This window comes from Mchenga conophoros, linkage group LG19 (genome assembly GCF_057382185.1).
Source record: "Mchenga conophoros isolate Kocher_MC1m ecotype Shallow Benthic linkage group LG19, M_conophoros_male_GT1.1, whole genome shotgun sequence".
Classification (NCBI taxonomy): Eukaryota; Metazoa; Chordata; class Actinopteri; order Cichliformes; family Cichlidae; genus Mchenga; species Mchenga conophoros.
The window spans coordinates 19,701,644-19,724,556 of record NC_140544.1 but is presented as its reverse complement, the minus strand read 5'-3'; the positions used below and the strand labels follow the sequence as shown (position 1 = coordinate 19,724,556).

At 41.1% G+C, this 22,913-nt stretch overlaps 1 protein-coding gene across 1 annotated transcript in view; it reads right to left on the bottom strand.

Annotated features, from left to right (window-relative positions):
- Window positions 1-6,004: 6,004 nt before the first annotated feature.
- Window positions 6,005-22,913, bottom strand: part of frmd6 (FERM domain containing 6) — a 35,601-nt gene continuing 18,692 nt past the window's right edge. Inside the window, exons 4-14 of the mRNA XM_085257118.1 lie at window positions 20,386-20,465; window positions 16,864-16,940; window positions 16,529-16,715; window positions 15,224-15,379; window positions 14,989-15,054; window positions 14,228-14,296; window positions 10,262-10,436; window positions 9,742-10,050; window positions 9,292-9,423; window positions 9,076-9,167; window positions 6,005-8,859 (exon numbers count right to left, since the gene is read on the bottom strand). Coding sequence (XP_085113244.1) covers window positions 8,557-8,859; window positions 9,076-9,167; window positions 9,292-9,423; window positions 9,742-10,050; window positions 10,262-10,436; window positions 14,228-14,296; window positions 14,989-15,054; window positions 15,224-15,379; window positions 16,529-16,715; window positions 16,864-16,940; window positions 20,386-20,465 — 1,646 coding nt within the window. The 3' untranslated portion in view covers window positions 6,005-8,556. The remainder of the gene's footprint in view (window positions 8,860-9,075; window positions 9,168-9,291; window positions 9,424-9,741; window positions 10,051-10,261; window positions 10,437-14,227; window positions 14,297-14,988; window positions 15,055-15,223; window positions 15,380-16,528; window positions 16,716-16,863; window positions 16,941-20,385; window positions 20,466-22,913) is intronic.

Below are 22,913 nucleotides of genomic sequence, written 5' to 3'. Positions count from 1 at the left end.
CCTAGCTTTTGGGGTCACAAGCAGACAACTTAGGGCCCCAGTGGTGGCATGGATCCTGGACAGCGTCGAATAAAAGCTGTATATTTATTTGCAATTTTTGTATTCCTAAGTAATTAGTGTCATAATTAACTTTTTCGAATAACTCTGGTGACTGAGCTTGATTCCAAAAACTAACGGAGCCTCTCTGACGCCACTCCACCCCTTACAAATGAAGCCGAATGGTTTAGCCCACCCATTAACGAAAGGAAAGAAGGAGAGAAGGAGGAAAACTGAGGAAAAGAAAAAGGTAAGCAGAGCACTCCCCAAAGTTGACATGAGTTGGTAGAGACAGTGAGAAACAGGTGAAACTTTAGCAGTAAGCTTTAATGTGCTGTTTCAGACTGATGAAACATTAAAATACCACAATGACACGTCTTATTAATTAAAATAAAAATAGGTGGACACTTACGGCACTTATGCTGCTTTTGCTAGTTCTAATGAAACACCATGATCCAGCATTATAGTGAAGTAAACAACTCAAATAAGCTTTTAAAGATGAAGTGGATCCAAGCGCCAAAATTTTAATGTTTGTCCCTCTTAGCAACTGGAATTTTCACAGTTTTCCAACTAGGCCATCATTTTCCATCTCGGGAAACAAGCGTTTTACTGCAGAAATTCAACCGCTGGATCCTTCTCGTAGAGTTTTTTCCTCTCATAAATTAAAAACTTCTTCTTTATTTCAAGTCAGTGAAGTTTATGTATTCAATGCATGAAGTCTCCTTTACCCTTGGCTCAGCTTTCTCATGCTTGCATACTCTATAATTAATTTTTAATATTATTATTGTTATTATTAAAAGACTAAGATATAGCTATATATATATATATATATATATATATATATATATATATATATATATATATATATATAAATAAAACCATTTACCATCACACCAGCAGGCACTTTAGAATTATCCGTTAACCTAGCGAGTATATCTTTGGACAGTTTCAAACATAGCGCTGAGCAGGTTCTATTGGCTAACTTGTGTAAATAATCTAACAACCCTCTCGCAGTTTTAGCTGTATTAACCTAAGTACCTCCGCAACAGAAGCCCAGAACTGAAAGATTGAAATAACAAAAACATAAGGAACTACAATTCATCCATGCGTCTTTCTCCACTTATCAAATTCTGGGCTGTGGGAGGAGGATGGAGTCTGTCCCAGCTGTCACGGGTTAAGAGGAAGGGTACATCCTGGACAGGTTTGGAAATTTATCACAGAGCCAACACACAGACTAGCACTCTTGCTCAGTTTGGAATTACTAATAAACCTAACCGTCTGCATGTCTATGGACTGTGGGAGGAAGCTTGAGTATCCAGTAAACATGCAAAGTCCCCACAGAAAGGCCCCAGATTGCATTCAAACACAGAACCTCCATGCCGTGAGGCACCACTGCTAACCATTGCATCACTGTGTAGCCCCACCATCATCTTAAGTCATCTGCTGTACTGTTGAGCTTTATTTATTGTGGGCCCGGTGGTTTTCAAGCATTGTGCCGTGAGATAAATAAGCTGTTCTGAGGAAGTCGATGTGTTTCAGGCTGATGAAATGGTACTTCAGAATAACGCAACGACACTGCTGCTTAATTTAAATGGGGATAGATTTTTTTTTTTTTTAGCTTTTGCTAGTTCTAAACACCCACGGGCAGCACACTAAGATACACGTGTTACTTTATCTGTCTAATTTTTGTGTTTGAGATCATAAACTTAATTTAATGTAATGCATTTTTACTGCACAAGATTATCAAGATAATTACAATAGTTACAGTTATTATGGTGTGCCTTGACCTCTATATCTTGACCCCAAAGCCTTGAAAATAGTGTTAATAGTTTTTCAGACCGATCAAAAGACTCTTCAGAGATGTGCATCACCAAAGGAAGGGGGCCACAGACACTGTTTATTATAGGGCCCAGAGTTCTGTGCTACTCCCCTGGTACTATTATTCATGTCTATATTCATATTAAGCTTTAATTGATGCTAGAAACCTTTTTTTTGTTATTAGAATTAGGCAAAGCCCAAAATGAATAAACTGTATGCTGAAAGCAGTTCTGTGTTGTGTCATGGGATAGTGAAGCAGCAGCCACCCACAGTGTTTTAACAATCATAGACACTCTGGTTTATGAGATGAGGTGTGAAAGGTTTCAAGCAACCAGTGGCTGAAAATGTAACAACAATATGTGTGATTATGTCCTCTTAAAAATAGTGTGAGTCTGACACAATATTGAAAAGCAGGAAACTGGTCATGTCCTCGTTGTCCGACCACGCTACCATCATATGTGCTTTCGCTTACCTTCTTTTAAGACAAACAGCGTTTTAAAATAAAAATAATATTCTGTTCTATAGTTTAAATAGTGAGCCACGAGTATAACTTGTGAAAATTTGGCACTTTTAATGCACCGCACATTGTACAGTCATTGATGTTTGGAATAAAAGTATTGATGAGACTGTTTCATTACACTAAGATAATTAGATTCATAGTATGAACAGTGTGTGCATCTTATTCTGCCCTCTTTGAAACAGTACTCCCTCATTAAGACTCATAATGGCTGTTGTTTGACTCTTTTTGCCATTAATTAGATAAACGCTGCATGCCCTCTGTCTCACTGCATTTGTAGGAAGTCAGATGTTTGATTTCTGTCTCCAATGATATAAAACACATTCAGTAGACATTAGTGCAGTGTGTACTCTTATCAGAAGTTTCACTCTGTGTCTAAGATAAGAGCAGTTTTAACTATGGATGCTTGGAATATGGATCAGACGCCTGGGTATTTTAATCGTGTGTTTGAAACGGTGTGGTAAAAAGAGAGAACACATCCTCTTTCAGTTAGGTTTTACATATCAGGAGTAATGGAGAATTCATCTTGTCCATACTAGATTATTAATTTTGGGTAAACACAACGTCAGATGCTGCACAAGGTGCTCGGGTCCTGCAGCATCAGTCTTTTTCTAATTGCACTGTGAGCAGATTTAACATAGCTGAACTGAAGCTACAAACACTGGAAGTGATTCACAGTGCCATGGTGAAGAAAAGGAAGCGGCCAGGACCCGAGATAAACTTTTTCTCCTCTTTCTCATTTGCAACTGAAGTAAAAGTAAAAGAGAAGAATAAACTTGATTGACTTATGAGTTGGTATTAAATATGTTAGAGGGTGACCTTAGCACCCAGAGCCTTGAATGTCCACAAGCAACCAGATCTCAGCATCAAAGCAATCTGCAATGAACGAGCCACTTCCAGAGGCTTATAGATTTAGCTTTTTGGAATTTTTCGGACCATTTTCTGACCTTGTGGGCAATTTGCTGGTATTCCCACTCTTGGATGTACAAAATTCCTGTTTTTATAGAGGTTTTCATAGTTACTGATGATCAGTTTATCACAAGCAATTGATTTGCAGCACCTGGTTGCTAAGTACCCTGTTAAGTCCTGTGGAAGCAGGGTGTACTTAGTTTTTCACATATTGTTCACATACATATATATTACCTAATATAATGAATATTCTGGACAATTGACTGTCAAAACCACATATTTAATATATCTCCTCTTTTCCCTTTTATAGAACTTTGTAAGAATTATTTTTCTGAGATGGTTAAATTTTCCACTTATCTAGTAGCAACTTCAGATGCGCTGTATATCATATACCACCGACTGGTTTCAAGCTAAATGTGTCAGGCACCTCCCTCCACCACTGGAGAAGAGATAACTCCAGAGATTTGTTTATTTGTAATCAGATTGCTGTTTTTCATTATTATCGGCTCTGGGGATCATCTCCTTTTGGTGTCAGTGCAGCTGTTTAGGTTAATAGGCTGCTTTATTAAGTGCTGTTAATCCATTTCCAAGAGGACACGGACAGATGTGGTGACTAAAGACTTTTCTGCTGCAATTAATAGTGATGTTCGTGCATCAGGGCAGAGCTTAAATTCAGCTGGTTTTTCAGGAATTGGAAAGCACCACCTTTGATACTGATTGGCCTGCCTTTGTTTGAATGGGTTATATTTTTCTTAATCTTTTGGTCATCAGCATTCATTCACCCCACTCGCCCAAAATTTGTGTAGTAAGACAATAGTTTGAACTGTTCTATTTTTGTGTGCGTGAGAGGGGTAGGTTATCATGCAGGCAGGGGAGGGGCCTGGATTTCATCTCTGATTTGCGACCATCTGCCTCCTCCAGGCAGCTGCTGGCCCGATCCAAGCATAACCGCCCCGCCTGTCCTTTCCCAATGCCCCACGGGATTTATGGAGAGGTCACCACTGCTGCTGGAGAGACACTGCCACCTAATACTCTCAGACAATCAGCAGCAATGATCACCTACACATGCATGCTTACTGATGGGGAGAACAGATGTATGGAAATATTAGAGAGGATACAAATGAGGCTCTGCAAGCATTATTAGGATCAGTGAACGAAGCCTTTGCTCTGTTTTAAAATTTAAAAATGATGCATCAACGTGGTCAGAAAAGAGCTCCACCTAATTCAACAAGACAAAAGGAAGGAGAGAGAGGGGGGTTGACAAGCGACTGAGAATGGATTTCCCCCTCTGTGTTGCCATGGTGACGGCAGTGGATGGTGGATGAATGATTTCCTGTACAGCTGTGTAGCTCGGAGGGGAGAGTGCGGGAAAGAGGTGGAGCTCGCTGAGGAAGGCTTCCATGTTTCCCCTTAATTTGTGCATCAATGATTTTGTGGTGATTTGTGTTTTCAGCCCAATGTTGCATATTTTAACGCAAAAGAAAACACAGTTACGGTTCCTCCTACTTCAAAGATTTCACGTCTTGTAGCCTTGCTTGCTTCTTGGGGGCTTCTGCTGATATTGATTATGAGATCTGGTGACTGTGAGGCCGTTGAGTACAGTGAAATCACCGTCATGTTTGAGTAACCAGTTTGAGATGATGTGAGTCTTGTGACGGAAGCAGTGTAAACATATGACTATCGCAGCTGAAATGGAGAATTACAATTCTGTTGTCCAATTTTGTTTAATCTGTGACCTGTAGCATCAGTTTAGTGACAGGAGTAGCATCCAGTGTGCTCTTGTAGCCCATCTGTTCCACACTTTGAGATGTTGTGTATTCAGAGATGCTCTTCTACATACCTTGATGATGACAAGTTGTTAATTGAGGTTACTCCATTCGATTAGCCCAGGGCAAGTCTAGCCATTCTCCTGTGACCTCAGGCATCAAAGTATTTTCACCCAGAGAGCTTCTGCTCGCTGGATTTTTTCTTTCTCTGTGAACTGGAGAGATGGTTGTGTGGGAAAATCCCAATAGATCAGCAGTTTCTGTGATTGTCTGATAGATATTTACAGAAGGGTAGCTTAGAATTAAACGCTGATTGTCAGCTGATCTGCTTATTTCGTTGCTATTAATACTGACTGCAATTCATAGTATAAATTATTGGGATAACCATTTTCTGTGAAATGAAATGTATTTTTAATAAAACATGTAAGATAAAAATACGAACGGTATCAAATCAGATTTCTGGGCTTGCCAACTCTGGGAAAAGAAACTGAAATTCAGACAGATTAAGAAAATGGACATCACTCCGCCTGATGTAGTCAATCACTATGTCACCTAGATTTATGAGGTACAAGTGAGGATGACAGGTAACTAAGGTCAGCTGAAGCTCTGATGTTAATGGTTTTGTTAATATTAAGTTGTTATAGTGTCCTTTTATGTTCAGATAGCACACTTTAAAATAACGCTTATGTATGGTTATACAAAAAAAAGTAGGCGTGAAGCCAAATTTGAGGCCAGAGGACAAAAGGAACAGAGCTGTTTACTTATCATGAAATACTGCCACCCTCAGGCCAAAGTGAGACTTGCATTCCAGTGAGTGTAAACCACCAGAGGGCAGCATGAACTAAGGGAACATTTTGTACACCACCTTCCACATGTAAAGTTTTATACTTAAAGAGTTTTTAGAGATTTTAGCTTCCAGCTGGCAATACTCAAAAAAATGAAATGACTTGACAACATATAATTGGTAGATAAATGTACCTATTTATTGGCTATTGAGGGCATTAGTACCAAGAAGGCACGGACCAGACTTCATTATAACAAATCTTTTTTTTTCTTCTTTTTTTTTGAACAACAAGGTGACAAAAAACATTTTTACCTGCAGGGCGATCCTTTCACAGAAAGGATTATGGGCACAGACATACAGACTCTTACAAAGTGTAAGTATGACCATATAGCAGAGCCAAAGAAGTAAGACAGGAAGACTTTAAGGACATGGGTTATGAATGTATGGCTATGTACCTTAACACATGCTGTTTTAATATAAGAAACATTGCTGTCCATCAAAATAGACATTTTCAGTTAATGAGTAATTATATAAACAGTTAAAGAAAACAAAGTATGAAATATAGAAGTTGATTTAATTACACAGCTTTATTAAATCCATGTATTTGTTATGTATTGCATAAAAATTCTCATTGATGCTGTCTGATAGACTGTGTTAAAATAGCGTTTTTAAGCGCAGGACACTTAAAACCATGATAAATAAGTTTTAAACTCTCAGCTAACGGTTCTTACACTGCACGTGTCACAGGTTGGCACAAAAAGTCGCTGGAGTATCACCACATTAACACCTCGCTTTTGTTTGCTGACTGCAACAACAACAACAACAACAAAAAGAAGAAAGAGGGCAGGTGGGGTTAAACTGAGGGGTTTGATTTAGCCAACCCTACAACTTTAAATCTTAAAATGGTAATGAACACTTCCTACACCCTCATGCTGAATGAATGTGAGCTGGCAGGTGGATGGACTGCCAGGATAGTTGTTCTTTGTGTCTTTTAGATAAGCTAAGCTGTAGCTTTATAGCAAAATGATCCTACATCCTTATAAAGCAGTGTTTTTTAAAATTCATGAGCCTCAATATCTAAAACTGAACATTTCCACCATTTCTCCTAATCTCATGATTTAAAAAAAAAAAGAAGGCTGTTGATCAAAACCAATAACTGACCTCCTCCTGCTCTTATTCATGCTGCTCAGTGGGGCAAAGAAAAACTGAAAAATTAACCCAATAAAATAGTTTGGAAACATCGGTTCAGGGAAAGAGTCTCCATTTCTGGTGAAAAGATGTCATCTCCACAACCAACTGCCTTACAAACCGCAGTGGAAACTGTGCCACTTCTAGAGTATTGAAATCTTGAGTAACGGTCACATCTCTTGAATCAAACCGACAATAAAACCTGTCTGTCTTGTTCAGAGCCACATGTCCTTAATACTGTCACCTACACTGGCTTGTAATACTGAATGACTTTAACCTTACACAGATTAAGTGTGTAACATATACAGTTCATAAAAAATACAACATATAAATTGATTTTTAAGAGAAAAATGTAACAAATTCCAGTTTAAAACAATAGCTGAAACAAAAGGATTAGAAGAGTCAAAGGAGAATGTATATGTATGCGTCAAAGTGTGGTTTGTTTTGGCTGACAGCCAGCCCGGCTCCATTTTGAGGCTAGATTACAGGGAAACTTTTGTGGCCGCAATCGCAGAGCGAGTCAGAACACGTAGGAACTCGCTCGACCTCATTCCTCCTGGGAAACTCGGCTGAATTTGACAGGACACAAAACATTGTGAAATCGTGATATTTTTAACATTTAATTGCCAAAAAACTAGCTCTATGTTTATGTGTGTGCGTGCGCAATTTTTAAAAAGTAAAGCAGAGCTTGAGTTCTGATGGCTTGGATCTAAGGGTGAAGGTGTGTGATTGTCAAGGCGCGAGACTGACACCTGCATAGTGTGATAAAGGCACGTCGGGTTTGTGTTCAAATGATTAAAAAGTCCAGTCTGTGAGGAGGGGGGGGTGTTGGCACACTCCACTTCCAGTTGAGGTAAAATGAAGTGGTGGAGAAGAAGAAGAAGAAGAAGAAGAGAGGAGGAAGGAGGCATGGCCGCTCTCACACAGAGGATCGTAGGTCCATGTTCCCTCCCTGCATGACTGAAATATAATGTTCCACCAAACTGGATGTAGAGACAGATGTGGTTTCAGTTTATTTCCATCTCGTCTTTGGTTTGTAGCTCAGCATGATTTCTGTCCTTTGTGTCCTCCACTGAAGATCTTTGAAAAGCTTGTCAGGTGCATTAATCTGTCTGCTGTAGACCTACATGCACAAGTCTTTTGATGACTTTGTAAAGAAGCGGATCAGTTTGGAGAAGACTGAATTAAATAAAATCTTTTTTTTTTTTTTAAAGATGACACAATCCCTTTTGTTTCTTTTGACCTGGGGGTGCAGTTTTTTAGTTCTTTTGAGCCCAGTGTTTGTTCTTAAAGTCTGATTTTCTGACAGAAACCTCAATGTCTATTGATTTATTATGTGTTATGTGAAACGTCTCGAGTGGTGCTTAAAAGGGGCAGCTTACTTGTTGCCAGTTTACTCATCGCTACTATTTGCTGCCAAGAATAGAAACCAGCTCTGCAGCGCTCCTCTCATCTCGTTCCCTGAGGCCTGAAACATCTCCACGTCTGACGTGGAGGAGCGAAAAGGGCACCCTGCGGTTGCCTACTTTGTGCTTCTGTCACACGACAAACTCGGGAACCTCTTCGCTGGTCAGGTCCAGAGAGAAGTACTTGTTGGTTCTCTTGATGGGAAACGGGTGCTGCTCGCCAAGCATGCCGGCACGCTGATCGGCAAGGCCTTGATAGCCGCCGCCTCCGCCGCTGCTGTCACTCAGCTCTTGAGCGCAACCGAATGTGTAGCTGTGGGCGGTGTCCTGGCAGAGCTCCGCCCACTGCAGGCAGTCCTTCTGATAGAGGCGGATGTCGTCTAGTGATTGGCTGTGGCGGTCAGTCGAAGACTGAGGCTTCCTGCAGGCAGACGTCTGCATGGAAAACAAGTCAAATTTATGAATAAAAACGTAGAAAATCAAACACAGATAAGTTATGAAGTTTGTCCAGGTGTTTCTTTATAGTCACTCTAAACCCTCTGCTTTACTTCCTTATGACTTGTATGTGCAGTGGTTTTCTAGAAAAAATAAGAAATAAAAACAAAAAAACAGCCTCTCAGGACATCCACAGATAGAAAAGGCTTTAACTACCTGTGGCAAAGACTCGATGCTCTGTCCTCTCATTTTGACGACAGTCTCAGAGGAGCTGGATGTGGAGGAGCTAACATCTTTTACAATCAATCCTGCAAAAACACAAACTTTTGAGATGCATTTTGCTACCGCCTCCTTAAAAACAGACAGGTGGCATTCATTGAATTAACTCATTCCACTTTGGGGCTAATTCCCCTGACTGCAGAGAAACTGTACCTGAATATCCATTGGTCTGATCAGGTGACATCGTCAGCATGTCCTCGGTAATGTGAATGCACATCTCCTGATCCAGGGCCATTTCATGAAGCTCCTCATAGTCTTTGGGGTCATCCACCAGCATCTCAATTTCTGCAGAGTAAAATGTTTCTGAATTATTATCTGAGATAAACAAGTCTTCTCACTTTCTCTGGAGCAGCACTACTGGAGTATGACCATTGCTTTTTTTTTGTAATATCAAGTCCCAGAAATCTAGCAAGCCATCAGCATGTTACCTCTGATCAGGCAGGTCTTACAGCATTTTATTTTGAAAACTGAAGAGAAATCTTTTCCTGTGGTTTCTTATATAAAAAAGCAAAAACTTTATGAAATGAATCTACCCCTAAATTGTTGAAGGGAAATCTTACCTGGACTCTAAACGCACAAAAAAATAAATGTAAATACTCATACCTTCATCATCTAGGTTGCGTTCCTTGCCGCTGCTCTCGATGCCAGAGGTGTGCGAGCTCCCGTGACTGGTTGTGGACGAGCTGCAGGTGCGCAGGGGTCTGTGCGGAGCTTGGCCGGGGGCCCTGAAGCTGTCCGCCTCAATGCCAGAGGTGTGCGAGCTGCCATGGCTGGTAGTGGAGTGGCGAGACAGACGCTTGTGATGAGACGTGCTGCCTGCGCTGCTGCCACTAGCGCGGGAACGCTTGTCCAGATGATCCATGTCTAGCTCAAGAGCATCGCTAATGTATGACTCCCGGTACTGCTTCTTCTCTGAAGTGGGGAAAGAAAGAAAGAAAAAACAGGTAGTTTTTAATATCTAAACCAAACAGACTTCTGTTCAAAATGCTGTATCCATCTCAAAACACAGATTTACGTACTGCAGGCAACCAAAAAACAGGAAGCATCAGCTCTCTTTTGTTTATATTTCTGAAGAAGTGATCAAAGGGTGTTTAATGTTGACAGAATAAGTGGCGCCAAATACCTTCGTTCTCCTCCAGTCGACGGACTTGTTTGAGAACCGGCTGCAGGTTCATGTAGAGCCGGTGGCTGTTGCTAAGCAGCTGCAGGAGGTGGCGAGACCGCATAGGACATCCTGTGTAGTAGATGAGTTTACGAGCCGAGGGTAGACCGTCAGGAAGGATTTCAAACTTCTTCCCCTGAGAGTGAGGAGCGAGGGGGAAAAAGAAAACACATGAATGTTGATTACAGGACTCGGTGATTTACAGCAGTTAACAAAACACGATTATGAAATTGGAATGTGAAATTGTGATTAAGTGCCAGGGAGGCCTGAAGGCGAGCATTAGCCAAAGAACAAAGTCTGTTCCTGAAAACTATTTTGTAGCTGAACACAAAGCTGCAATCACTTCATGAATCTGTTCTTCATTTCCCAAACCAGAAACTGAAACTGTGCATTTCTCAGCAGTTTGGTTGTTTTTCCAGTCAGAGGACATATTAGCTGGATGCTCGGAAAAACTAAAATGGTGGGTTTGTGCTTTCTCCTGCGCCTTTTGGCAGAGGCTCGACACAATAACAGCTGTCTTTAGTGTCAGCAGGGTTGTTTTCAACACAGACCTATAAACATTTCTGCAAGTGTTTAGCCTCTGACCTCGAGAAAATGCAAATAGCTATGCTTTCGGACTACGGGACAGAGCATTACTTTATTTAGACAAATACTTTTAGAGAAAGCTGCTGAACTGAAGTATGTTTAGTGGTTATTGTCTTTCGAGAAATAAGCTCATATAAAATGAACTGAGTTCTTTACCGGTGGCTTTCCTACAAAAGATTTCTGTGAATAAGATTTCCTCTTTAAATCTGTGGGAGAGGAGAGAAAGTCTGGGTGGGAAAGTGCGAGAGAAATTTGCTGCCATCCTTCAAACTGAGTATTTATCTTTAACCTCAAAATGCTACTCTGCAGATCCAAGAAACCACCACTAAAACAGTGAAGTCGTACTGGGCAGCAGCCAGGTGTGAACGAGGCGAACTCGGTGAGTCCAAGGAGGAGGCAGCTGATGCTGAGCATTAAATCTCTTCTCTGTGAACTCTTAATTGTTCTTCCCAGGCAATGCTTTTATCTTAAACCTTTGAACCATCCACTGTTTTGTTTGGTTCGAGCTCCTTTTATTTATAGGCAGAGGGGAGAATAATGGATAACAACCGCATACTGCGTACAAAAGATTTTATGTGGCTGTCACATCAGCTGTTGGTTTTGCGAGGTTCAGGTGTGAAGTCTTGAATGGAGTATTTTAGCTGTCCGTATGTGACAATGAAGAGTACACGCTCTTGAGCCCGTTTTCCATTACTACATAACCGGATCAGCTTGATGACACTTCGGCTTGACTCATTTTCCATTGCAATCGAGTACCACCTAAATGTGCGAAGGGTCATTATAGCAATGCAGCCAAGCGTTTCGAACACTACAACAAAGGTGGACGTCGAGGCGATGGTATACCTGCAGCTCGGTCTGTGGCCTTTGGTCAGACTCCGGGACTATGGCATTGTTTCTGTGTAACCATTTCCTTTGTTGCTGGGTTTCAAAAATAGCTGTTTTGATTTTCGTGAAGGTGACTTATCGAACAACGTCACTGACTAGTCATTTGGTGGCATGAAGTCTGTTGATGTTACTTGGATTGCTTGGAACCCCAGTCGAGTAGGTACTAAAAATTTACCTGGTACCAGGTACAATCGCCTAATGGAAAACTCTAAAAATCATCTCGAGCTGTTCCAAGCCAACCCGAGTAGGTATTAATGGAAAATGGCTATTAGGGTAGTAATGTCACACGGTAGGCCAACCCTAAACCACACACTAATTCTTTCTTCCTTTTTCATTCTAATGAAGCCATATTTTAGAAAAGTAACATCACCCTTTATAATAAGACTTAAAACTAGAGATTGAGACCATTAGCTCATCAGAAAAGAGTTTATTGAGGCAAAAGAGCAGGTTTGTATTCCCATAGACATCTATACAAACACCCTGCGAATATATCGGCCAGTATCAGTACTGACAGCTGAAAAATGATAATTAGTAAAAAGAAAAGAGGAGATGGGAGACACGCTCTTCAAACATGCTTTGAGTGTTGATGCTGCATCGTTTGTTCAACAGGCATTTATCTTTAAGTTGAACTCTGTGCAGCAGGTCTATGGATGATTAATATGAAGAGGGATGTGTGGGATATGTTTGGTTTTGATTATGGCATCAGTATTTATGACTCTGTGAGGGGTGCTTCTTCTTTCTTTTTTTTTCTTTAGTAGAATAATATCTCAGTCAGGTTTTAAGTAGGCAAAAATAATCCAACACCCAGCAGCAGGTATAGTGGATGAACAGCTTGTGTGACGGTAACTCTATTCAAGAACAAACACACACAGCAAAGAGCAGACTGGTGTCGAGTGGCAGGCTGTTAAGAGGTTTTCAGAAGCCACAGCTTTTCCTGATCTGTGCACTGTACATGATCGGGTCATCTAAAGCTGCTGGACAACTTTCTGAATCGTTACATGAAAAAAGACCTCCCGAGCAGGCCACACACATCGAAATCTCCCAGCAACACCAACAACTCCTCATACAGACCAGCATCAACCAGAGCAGTAGCGAAGCAAAAGCTGGCCTGAGATCCAAGAGCACAGGACATAAAGGCAATTACTTAATTTCAGCTTTCAAGGGGAGGAGATGAAATGCTCACTGGCTCAAGAAAAATCTAAATGCAACTTATTCCTTCAGAAAAACCCAGAATTCCACCCTGTTGCATTAGTGAACCAAGAGCATACTCTACCCTTCCTGCGTTAAACTTTTATACAAAAAAGGGGGAGTTTTAGCAATTCCAAAAGCCAAATACTGAATCGGAAATCCCCCTAAAATCATCACAACATCTGGTGCTTATTGACCCATGCGCCCCTTTGCTTGCATCCTTCTCTGGCTTGCCTGTAGCTGCAGCGGGTGATGGCAGCAATGCAGGATGCCGTGACTTGCGGGTGGGGTAGAGGAGAAAGCCTGTTATTCAGAAAAAGGGTGGGACAGGGCCTACAGAGGCCTTTTGGGTCTCAGTCAAACCACAGCCACGCCATGGCTTGTTCACTGTCACGACGGTGTAGATGGCAGACGCAAGAAAACCACCCAAAAAAACAAGACTGTGGAAAACAGGAAGTCTCCACCGTGAACTGTGCAGCAGATACGACGGCTGCTTACTCCGAAATTAGACCAAACTAAAACCCAGTCTGAGACCAAGACCTTCAACTTTCTGGGACAAAGAAACCACATTTCTCAGAGACCTTACAGCCTGTAAAGTCTGCCTCAACACAACAAAACAGCCAAATTTAGAGTCACAAGGAGCCCATTTTTGTGTAACAGCTGTGATGAGCAATAAAGACCTCTTGGGATTGTGATTAATAACAGGCTGGCAGAAAACATGAAGCTGTCAAGAGTGAAACAGATAAACAGTAAGCTTCTCTGCTCTCCTGTGATAACAGAAACCCTATGGAAGTAAATTGCTGCAGCGCTCAGCTTAACAGCAAGCTGAGTCAGAGCAGAGATGAGGAGATTTAACAGGATTTCCTTTACAGAGCACAGGGACCACAGTGATAACTGATCAAAATGGATGAATCGAGGGGCATGTATATCATGAAACAGAAAATCCTGCTGCTCATTAGATGAAAAAAGGCCTGTAGTTTACAGTATGTGGCTCTGCATGTGTACGTGTGCAAGGAAAGTCTCTTTAAATCCCTGATTAGTTCCAGAGGACTAAGATAAAAAAGCCGCAAAGAGGAAAAAATCTTCACGTAAAAATTTCTGTGACCCTAAGCAGGAGCTGGGCTTTCACGTACATCGCCATAAGCAAGGGAATGTTTGCGTTTCATCATCACTGAAATGATTTTTCTTTTTAAATCCAAAAAGGTAAATTGCAGGACCTGTGAAGAACATTTCTCTGGGCTACGTGTTTTGATGAGATATCTGACTCACCACAAATACCAGTTTTCCCACATTGGTCCAAGGGAAGTCGTACAACAGCTGCCTCACAGACCCGACATTCTGCAACACAGAAACACAAATGCATGGATGTCGACTTATTACAAATCAAAGTAAACAAAAAATGTATATTGTATATTCACTGACCATTTGGTGAGTGGCTGCTGGCTATTGCCAGGTAAAACTGGTTGTAAACAGGGTGCTGCACCAAAAAATGTTTGCTTTGGTCACTAACGATTGCATAATTTCACTGCCACTTTAACTGATATAAGAGTCTTCAAAGCAAAGTTTGCATCTTCAATGCAAGATTCTTTCAACCACAGCAATCTGTTTGCAACCAAAGCAATCACACAGAGGTGATTGGTGCAGGGCAAGCAACTTCCAGCAACCACTTGTCAACCAGTCAGGGAATAAACCTTTTTTCCTTGCTGCCTCTGGTTGCCAGATGGTCACCAAGTGGTTTCCAGGTGCGATTCATGATGATAGCATACATGAGTCATATTAAGTTAATGTAAAGCATGAAACCTTATGAAAGGCACTGAAGGCAAAACCACCTGAAATCTGAAAAGAAATTACACTAATAAAGTTCAATATTTTTGGATTACTTGGTTTCATAAATTAAACAAAATAAAAAAATATTTATTATTTCTGGATATGATTTTGTCTGGTTATGTTATTTTGTGTTAAAGCCTAACTGTATGTATACAAGAATACAAAAAAAGTAGCTATGTTGATTTCTAATTAAGGAACAATACCTGGAATATTTGAATACCACGTAAAGTCAGGCCCAATGTAAGAGATGCTTCGACTTCTTTCTTGTCCTGTTGAAAATATTAAGTTACACGATAAGAGGGGGAAATTAAGGAGAAAAGGCTGAAATCAAACCAGCAGTCCATGCATATAATCTTTGCCTAGCCATGACATAGCAATATAACATACAACATATCACTATCTTGGTCAGAAACTAGATTGATTAGAGGCATTTTTCACCTTATAGAGTCTGTAGTAGTGGACTGTGACATCATCAAGCTGGGCGCACTCCTTGATATACTTGAGGTGTGCCTCTGAAGCCGTGAGAGCAAACTGGTCTTTGTGCATGTTTGGGATATGCCTCAGAATGTACTCACGGCCACGCTTGGCTATCACCTGAGTAAGGAGAGGGAGAGAGGGGGATAGTCGTCAGGCTTGGCTGCCCTGAAGTTGTGCTGAGTTATTACAACCGACTGGCGGCTTAGGTTGATGAGGGTGATGAAGCTGCCTGCCGCAGGGCAAACAGATGTCAACCTAAAGAGACTGAGAGAGAGCCAGAGGCAGCAACCGGAAACACACGCGCTAAGCTTTGTGAGCCCCTTTTTGAAGATTTAGTAAGCTTTCTAAGCACCTAAATCTGGGCAAGATTTACAGAGGGGAGCGTACGCTGTTCATTTCCAACAATTTCCTGTCACTGCTGGCTCCGAGTAGTGATAAGGAGGTAGGAGGCTAATGACGGGAAGTGGGGGCAATCAGATGGGTGTGGCTGCCATATTCAGAGGGATGGTAGTAGTGGTTGGGGAGGCAGTGATGCCAGAATAGACACGTCTTACGTGCTTCGAAAGATTTTATTTTTTTAAAAAGTGCGTGTGCTACTTTCTGGCACAAAAATAAACCGAAGTGTTCCAGTTCTCATTATTTTCCATGCTAGGCTATGGAGCTGTTGCTAAGTGTTTGGTCAGCATGACTAATGAAAGGTGCTAAAACATATTCTACACCCTGCAGGCCAGGAACACTGCTTGACAGCCTAAAATCTCATTTTAACATAATGCCCACTGTACCTGTAGCTTCTCAGCTAGTGATACAGCAGTTTGTGTTCTTCTTTCAGTCTTATTTCCGGCAGGCTATCCACATCTGACAGCTTGTTTCCAACTTCTAACATCACTTCTAAGATTTTTATGCATATGCCAAAGCTTTCCACCAGATGGCAATTAAATTAGGATGTTGCCAGTCAAAACACATAACTCCTCACATAACATAGTATCACCTAATGCATAAGAAATATGGTCTTAGAACCACAGAAGTCAAACAAAAGCTAAAACATTCATATGTAATGAAAGTAATATTTTAAAATAATCAAATGATATCCATTTAAGTAAGAGAGACTATACTTCAACTTCTGTATGTGATACTAAGGCAACTAACTATCAGTGATAAATTCAGAACAGCCTGTGAGTGTGCAGGATAATAGTCATTTATCTTAAATCATAACTTAGGTTTGACATACAGTACGTTCCAAATGCAGTACATGTTAGACAGACTCACCCATGGGGGGAAGTACGCTTCAGGTTCAAAGTATTTCCCAAAGTGCTTGTTTCGTTTGAAATTGCCGAGGTCAGCCTGCAGGGCGAAGGCTGCCAAGAGGAAGTAGGCCTCCTCCCTTTGGATACACTGAGAGAGAAGCACCTGTTTCCTAAGGTGCCAGTAGTAGTAGTACCTGGCCACCCGATCGCTGCAGGGCAGAAAGAGCAGATTCAGCCAGCTTTAAGGATAACTGGGGCTAAACGGAATGATCTTTGTGAGTCTATACAAATATCCTCATTATTCACACATATTACTTGACTCAGCATGCAAATAAACAAGCAAGAGGCTTTACTGACCTGATCAATCGTCCATTCTCAACATAATACTGAGCTCTGAAGTGAATGATCATTGGAGGCCCAAACTGATCAATGCCCTGCAAAAGCCACATGTGGAAAAATGTGTTTATATACTACAACCAGCATCACTGACCGATTATAATCAATCTACAAAAATGAACTGGATCAACTCTATAGTAAAGGAGCAACAGGTAATTACTTAAGTAATTACTAAGTTTTTGTAATACTTGGAAGTGAGAAGGGAAGCTCATTACCACGTCTCATGCCCAGATGTTGACCAACTTGGCATTAACACTGGCATTAAACAGCTAGCCTGGCTAGTTTGACAACCTAACACAGCAACTCCCTGAAGTCTAATCGTTAGACTGAGGTTTCCAGGTGTGGTACCATCTTGGATGTACAGACACTATTGCCAGTGCACACAGCTGCATCTGGTGTTACAGCCAGAGATTCTGCACAAATCTCCAGGTGCATGCAGTACTGTGCAAATGTTTTAAGCACTTTATATGTTTAGAGCAATACCACCGACAGGCATGTGATCCAAATTCATTCTGAAACATGACAACTGTCAAGAAAAGCCAGTAGACTGATAAAGAACTCCTCTATCTTCAGCCTCGAACAAGGAGTCTTACAGCAGACTGATCCCAACAGCCCTGAACTTAACATCACAGTTACTCTGCAATGAACAGGGCAAAGACATTAATACTGTCTAAATCCAGAGAAGGACTTTGGTGAGCCAATTTTACACATGAGCTCTAGATAATGTAAGGGGAATTGGGATATAATCCTGATACCGTGCAGAGTTGCTCTTTCACATATGGAGGAGATAAAAGGAAACTCTTTGCATCAGATGCTTTGTATCTACTGAAAATAATCCATTTGATTTTGGTTAAGGATTTCCCCACCTGTGAATTTTCCAGGCATCTACCCTGTTAACCTCTCTATTCACAGGCTTGGTCAGACAATTACAAGATAAAGTCAATCTAAGGCTCTGTTCACACTGCAGGCGAAAGCGCATCAAATCAGATTTATTTATTTATTTATTTTTTTACCCTATGCGACCCAGGGCTCGCAAAATCGCTAGCCCGACATCCCGGGGCTAGCGATTTTTCCAGTCGGGCTACCAAAATCTACCTCAGCCCTGCCCGTCGGGCTATCATAGGAAGGAAAAAATATATGTCAATGCTTTTGCATTCTTTCGGAAATGTAGCTGGGTAATTATGTCATTGGCATCGGTGAGCCACTGTCAATATGTGACATATTGAAATCGCGTTTGAATTTGCGCTTGTTTTTTGCTTTCACTTTGCAAATGTCCAGGTGCCTTCTTTTGGCGCACCAAGTCACTGGGGTCAGAACATGGGGTGCCACCATCATCCCACTTCTGACACCAATGTGGCGAGCTCAGACAACGAGGAGACGGAGGTGTCGTTTGGTCTTGCTTCCCGTGAGCTAGCCAGGGAGCACAGCCGTTTATTGACATCTGCAGAAGAACACTGCCGCTAGCTAACTGCTCAGCGCGGCAACCGCACAGCAACAACAACAACACACAGGGCGCCCTCTGACCCCGGAAGGACACACCGTCGCAGCGAGAGGGCGTCACCCGTCACTATGGCAACATAAACAAAACATAACTGTACAAACAGAACCCCGAACAGCCCTGACCCGCTACAATATGCTGCTGAGAATATAGCCCAGAAGAAGCGTATAGTATAGCTTTTATTTTGGAAAGAGCCATTTCTCTGTAATAAACTCTCTTTTCCAAAGATGAGTGATTCCTCAATCAGATACGCAAACGCGCGTTGCAACTTCTTATCTGGTGCGAGTCTTTTATTTTGACAGCGAATGCGCACATGCGGACCACTTATGTGCACCCGTGTAAATAACATAATGTTCTGCCGGGTGTGTTGTTGGTTTTCTCTCGATTTCTGAGTCGACAAGCGCCTTTGTTACTGGGACCAGTCATTTTAAGAAAGGCCCCCATTAGAACCCATGAGAAATGCAAGAAATGCATTATTGCTCAGTCTGCAATATCTTTCCCAGAACAAACACCAATTGCAAATAACATACTAAAAATAAACCTGAAAAATCTGTTTAGAACAGCGTACTATGTTGCAAAGAGTGAACTACCACTGGCAAAATTTAGCAGTCTTTGCAAACTTCAAAAAGCAAATGGCCTAGATCTTGGTTCCACTGTCTCTTACCCGTGACTTCAGCGGAAATTTCAAATTCAGGATCTGACACAGACTGATTCATGTCCTACACAGTTCTTACAAGTTCATAGAAATTTCTGTTCAATTAGAACCAAGTATTTGAGTTGATGATTGTAATTTTTATACAATGTTGTAATTTGTTTTTCAACAATTTTTTGATTAATGTTTTGTTTCCTTTACAATATTATACTTTAATGTATAATATTGTAAAGGAAACAAAACAGGAAACAAAACATCAATCAAAAAAATTGCTCTCTTTTTTATTCGGGCTACTTACATTTATTTTTGGCTACCAAAAACTGAAGAGTCCCTGCCCGAAGGGCTACCAGGGATTTTGAAATTTTGAGAGCCCTGCGACCCATATCTGATCATGCTATGACAGTGTGAACGGCACAAATCCGATATTTACAAATCCGACCTGGGTCACTTTCGTATGTGGTCCTGAATCCGATACATATCCGATGTTTTTGAAAGCGACTGCTGCTTGAACGGTCATGTCGCATTAAATCCGTCTTTTACGCCACTGACACAAGACAGACGCCAATTATCAGCGCCCGAGAAGACATCGCGAACGCTTCCTGGCCATCCAGTGTAGATGTCAGTGAAACTGTTGGGAAGACAACGTTGGAGAAACGAGAACATTTTATTTGTACTGTATAATCTGCAGATGCTGACAGAAATCTGCAACTATCCTTTGAAGCACTGCTCCTCTAAAACAGCAATAAGGATAATTATTGGGTTATTTACATTATTATGTAAAAATAACAAAATGACTTAAAGCAAAAATTGGGAAAAGTAAAGTCCGAAGTCTTTATATTAAGGGCCATCAGTCAAACAATATGGTTTGCTCTGGGTCTAAACAGAGCGCGTTGTGTGTGACGTCTTCTTTTGCGCATGCAGGCCGCTTTGAGGGTTCACACTAGAGCGCGTTTGCTGTCGCATTTTATTTGTAGTGTGAACAAGCAGACAAAAAAATCGGATTTGATCAAAAAATCGGAATTGAGCATCAAGACCAGCAGTGTGAACATAGCCTAATGTCCATACCTACAGATTTGAACTTGTATGTTAGGCATATAGCTCCTCTGGATCCAAAAAAGGTCAGGGCTTTGAGCAGAACTGTATGCAAATATGACCACGGTTTTTAGAAGGTAAGCAAGTAGATGGTAAATTATACCCATCTGACAAGGAATTTTAATTGTATAAATCATGTAAGTCCAGGTAGAATACTCTTGGTAAATCCTTTTTGATTTACATCTTACTGTCTTCTTCCAATTTCTACTAAAATTTGGGAGCCCAGCAAAACTTTTCTTACCTTGCTTGCTTCTCTCTTCCATTCTTTGGGACAGTACTTCGACAATTTCTGATCCAGCTCCATATAGATGTGCTCATTATCTGCAATGGGAGAGAAACTGCTTTAGCCCAGGAACTCACTGTCTGTGTCATCGGTGTGTGCACACCTGGATACATACATATATGCCTTTGTGTTGCTCAGAAAAATCACCACTGAATGAGCCCAGTTCAAAGACTGCCTCAGAGCAGTCACATTAGACAGCCTCTGAGCTTCCCTTTGTACTCTGAGCCTCCCTCTCATTCTCTTTAAATCACGCTGTCATGTCTTAATCTTTTCCTAAAGTGACACCCTTCATAAGCTGCAGCCTGCTGATCTGACAACTCTGGGCTTCTATACAATTAAAACCAGCTGAAAAGCTAAAAGCCACATAAAGAGCAGGAGCAGAGCCTCTATGACAGGGTGCCAGCACCTATTTTTATCAACATTATAAATATACCTGGAACTTGAGTGTTCGTTTACATGACTTGCACTTATAAAGTCAGCACATTAAGCAGCAGCACATTATTATAATCACCAGAATACAAAGATCCATTAAAATTCTTTATTTCCACACTGTTAGATTTCAAACATTTTCCAAGAAAATGCTGGTTTTACTTGGTGACAATTTTGAGATCTCCACAGCTAAGACTTCTGCCGCCATTCTATTGCTATTGAGCCAATTTATGTTTGGTTTGTGGCACTTGAAGAATCCAAAAAATATATCTGAAATACCCAAAGGCAATATCTGTTTCCAGAAACAATATTCCTATTACCAAGGATAATCTGCAGATGTATTTTTGTGGTTGCACATTAGTAGAAGTGGAAATGAAGCAGGGGTTAGTGGGAAACTGTTTTTTTAAAATATATATGTGTGTGTGTGTGTGTGTGTGTGTGTGTGTGTGTGTGTGTGTGTGTGTGTGTGTGTGTGTGTGTGAACTGACCTGTAAAACGTAATTTTGTGGCCTATAACGGCAATATAAATAGAGAAGGATGCCATTTCTGGCACACCGTGTGAATACTTAAATTACAGTTTGGCACATTTACAAACATACAGTAAAAATATCTGGATGGCCTAAATATTTTCTGAAAACTCATAATTAGGAACTAACATTTCAGACGCTAGAACCACAGAAATCTTTTCCCTATTGCTGAAAACATTCACAAATTTTATTATTTTAAACCACAGATATTATCTAAAACTGAGTCTGGTGAAGATCGTCTTGTCAGGGGGACAGTGGGTGACACACAGGGAGTGGGTGGCCTCTGTTTGCCTTGGGCATTTCACGCTGTTCAGACAAGCACTTCAGGAATGTCCTACAATCAGACCCTTTGGCTCCAGCTCAACTGACCTGCTGTGCCGCCATTGGCTCATCTGGCGGGCAGCTGTCTGAAAACACCGCCTTTTGCAATTTACTTTCCCTATGCAGCTGCCTACAACTGTCATCTGCTGTCTGCCACACCATAAAACAGACACAGTGACTCATTCCAATAGGACGACCCTCGCTGAGCCCCATCACTGTAAAAACAACTTTAACTTTGCCACACAATGGGAGGCAGTCAGGATCAGGAGGCCCTGGTTCCTGGGCAACCGCCATGACAGATATGTGAGAGATGCTACTTTTAGTACTAAGGAAAGTATCTGTCTGGTTACACTGGTTTTATGTGGCTCCTGATGACAAGCATACTTCATGATCAAAAGTACTATTTGTATAAAGACCCTAAGAATAATCATTCTGACTGATGAGATCAACTTTGAGCTGCACACAACAAAACAGAAATATATATATATATACATACATACATACACACACCTAGAGCTGGGCGATAGAACGATAACGATATGTATTGCGATATAACTTTTTCTCGATAGAAAAATTAAACTATCGCGATAGACCTCGCCGCTCTTGTCCTCTTTAAAAAACAAACAAACAAAAAAAACAGCCAATCCAAATTAAGTAGCGCAGAGCCGAACCAATCACAGCCGCAGCGTCACGTCACGTGACTTGTTACGTAAAGCACAAGTGCCAAGCCGCACATGTGTATTTGTTTGGGAAGCAGCCAGCCACCGTACCGCCCGGGTAATGGAGGAAATGAGTGCGCCGACTAGAGAAAAATCAACCGAGCGTGACCGAAGAGAAAACAGATGATGGTTCCAATGTCGAAGAGATTGTCAAACGGAAGAGCCATAGAAGTTCCGTAGTGTGAAGGTATTTTGGCTATTTCAAGTCTGACAAAAAACAGAGTAGCGCGCACTATAAATTGTGCCGAAAGCAAGTCTGGAAATACAATAAACCGGTGCATGCTCAATCTCTGACTGGAAGCGCTAATTCGTCATTCGGCTTTTGTCAGACTAAAGTAACTGTTAAAACTGTTTGAAAAGCTAAGCTATACAACAAGGAGAGATTGAGAATTTCCTTTTAGTTCTCAGTTTATTTGATATTGACAAAAGTTAGTCAATTTTGTCTGTTCTTCTGTAAAACAAACTAAGATTCATTTTTAGAATTAATATT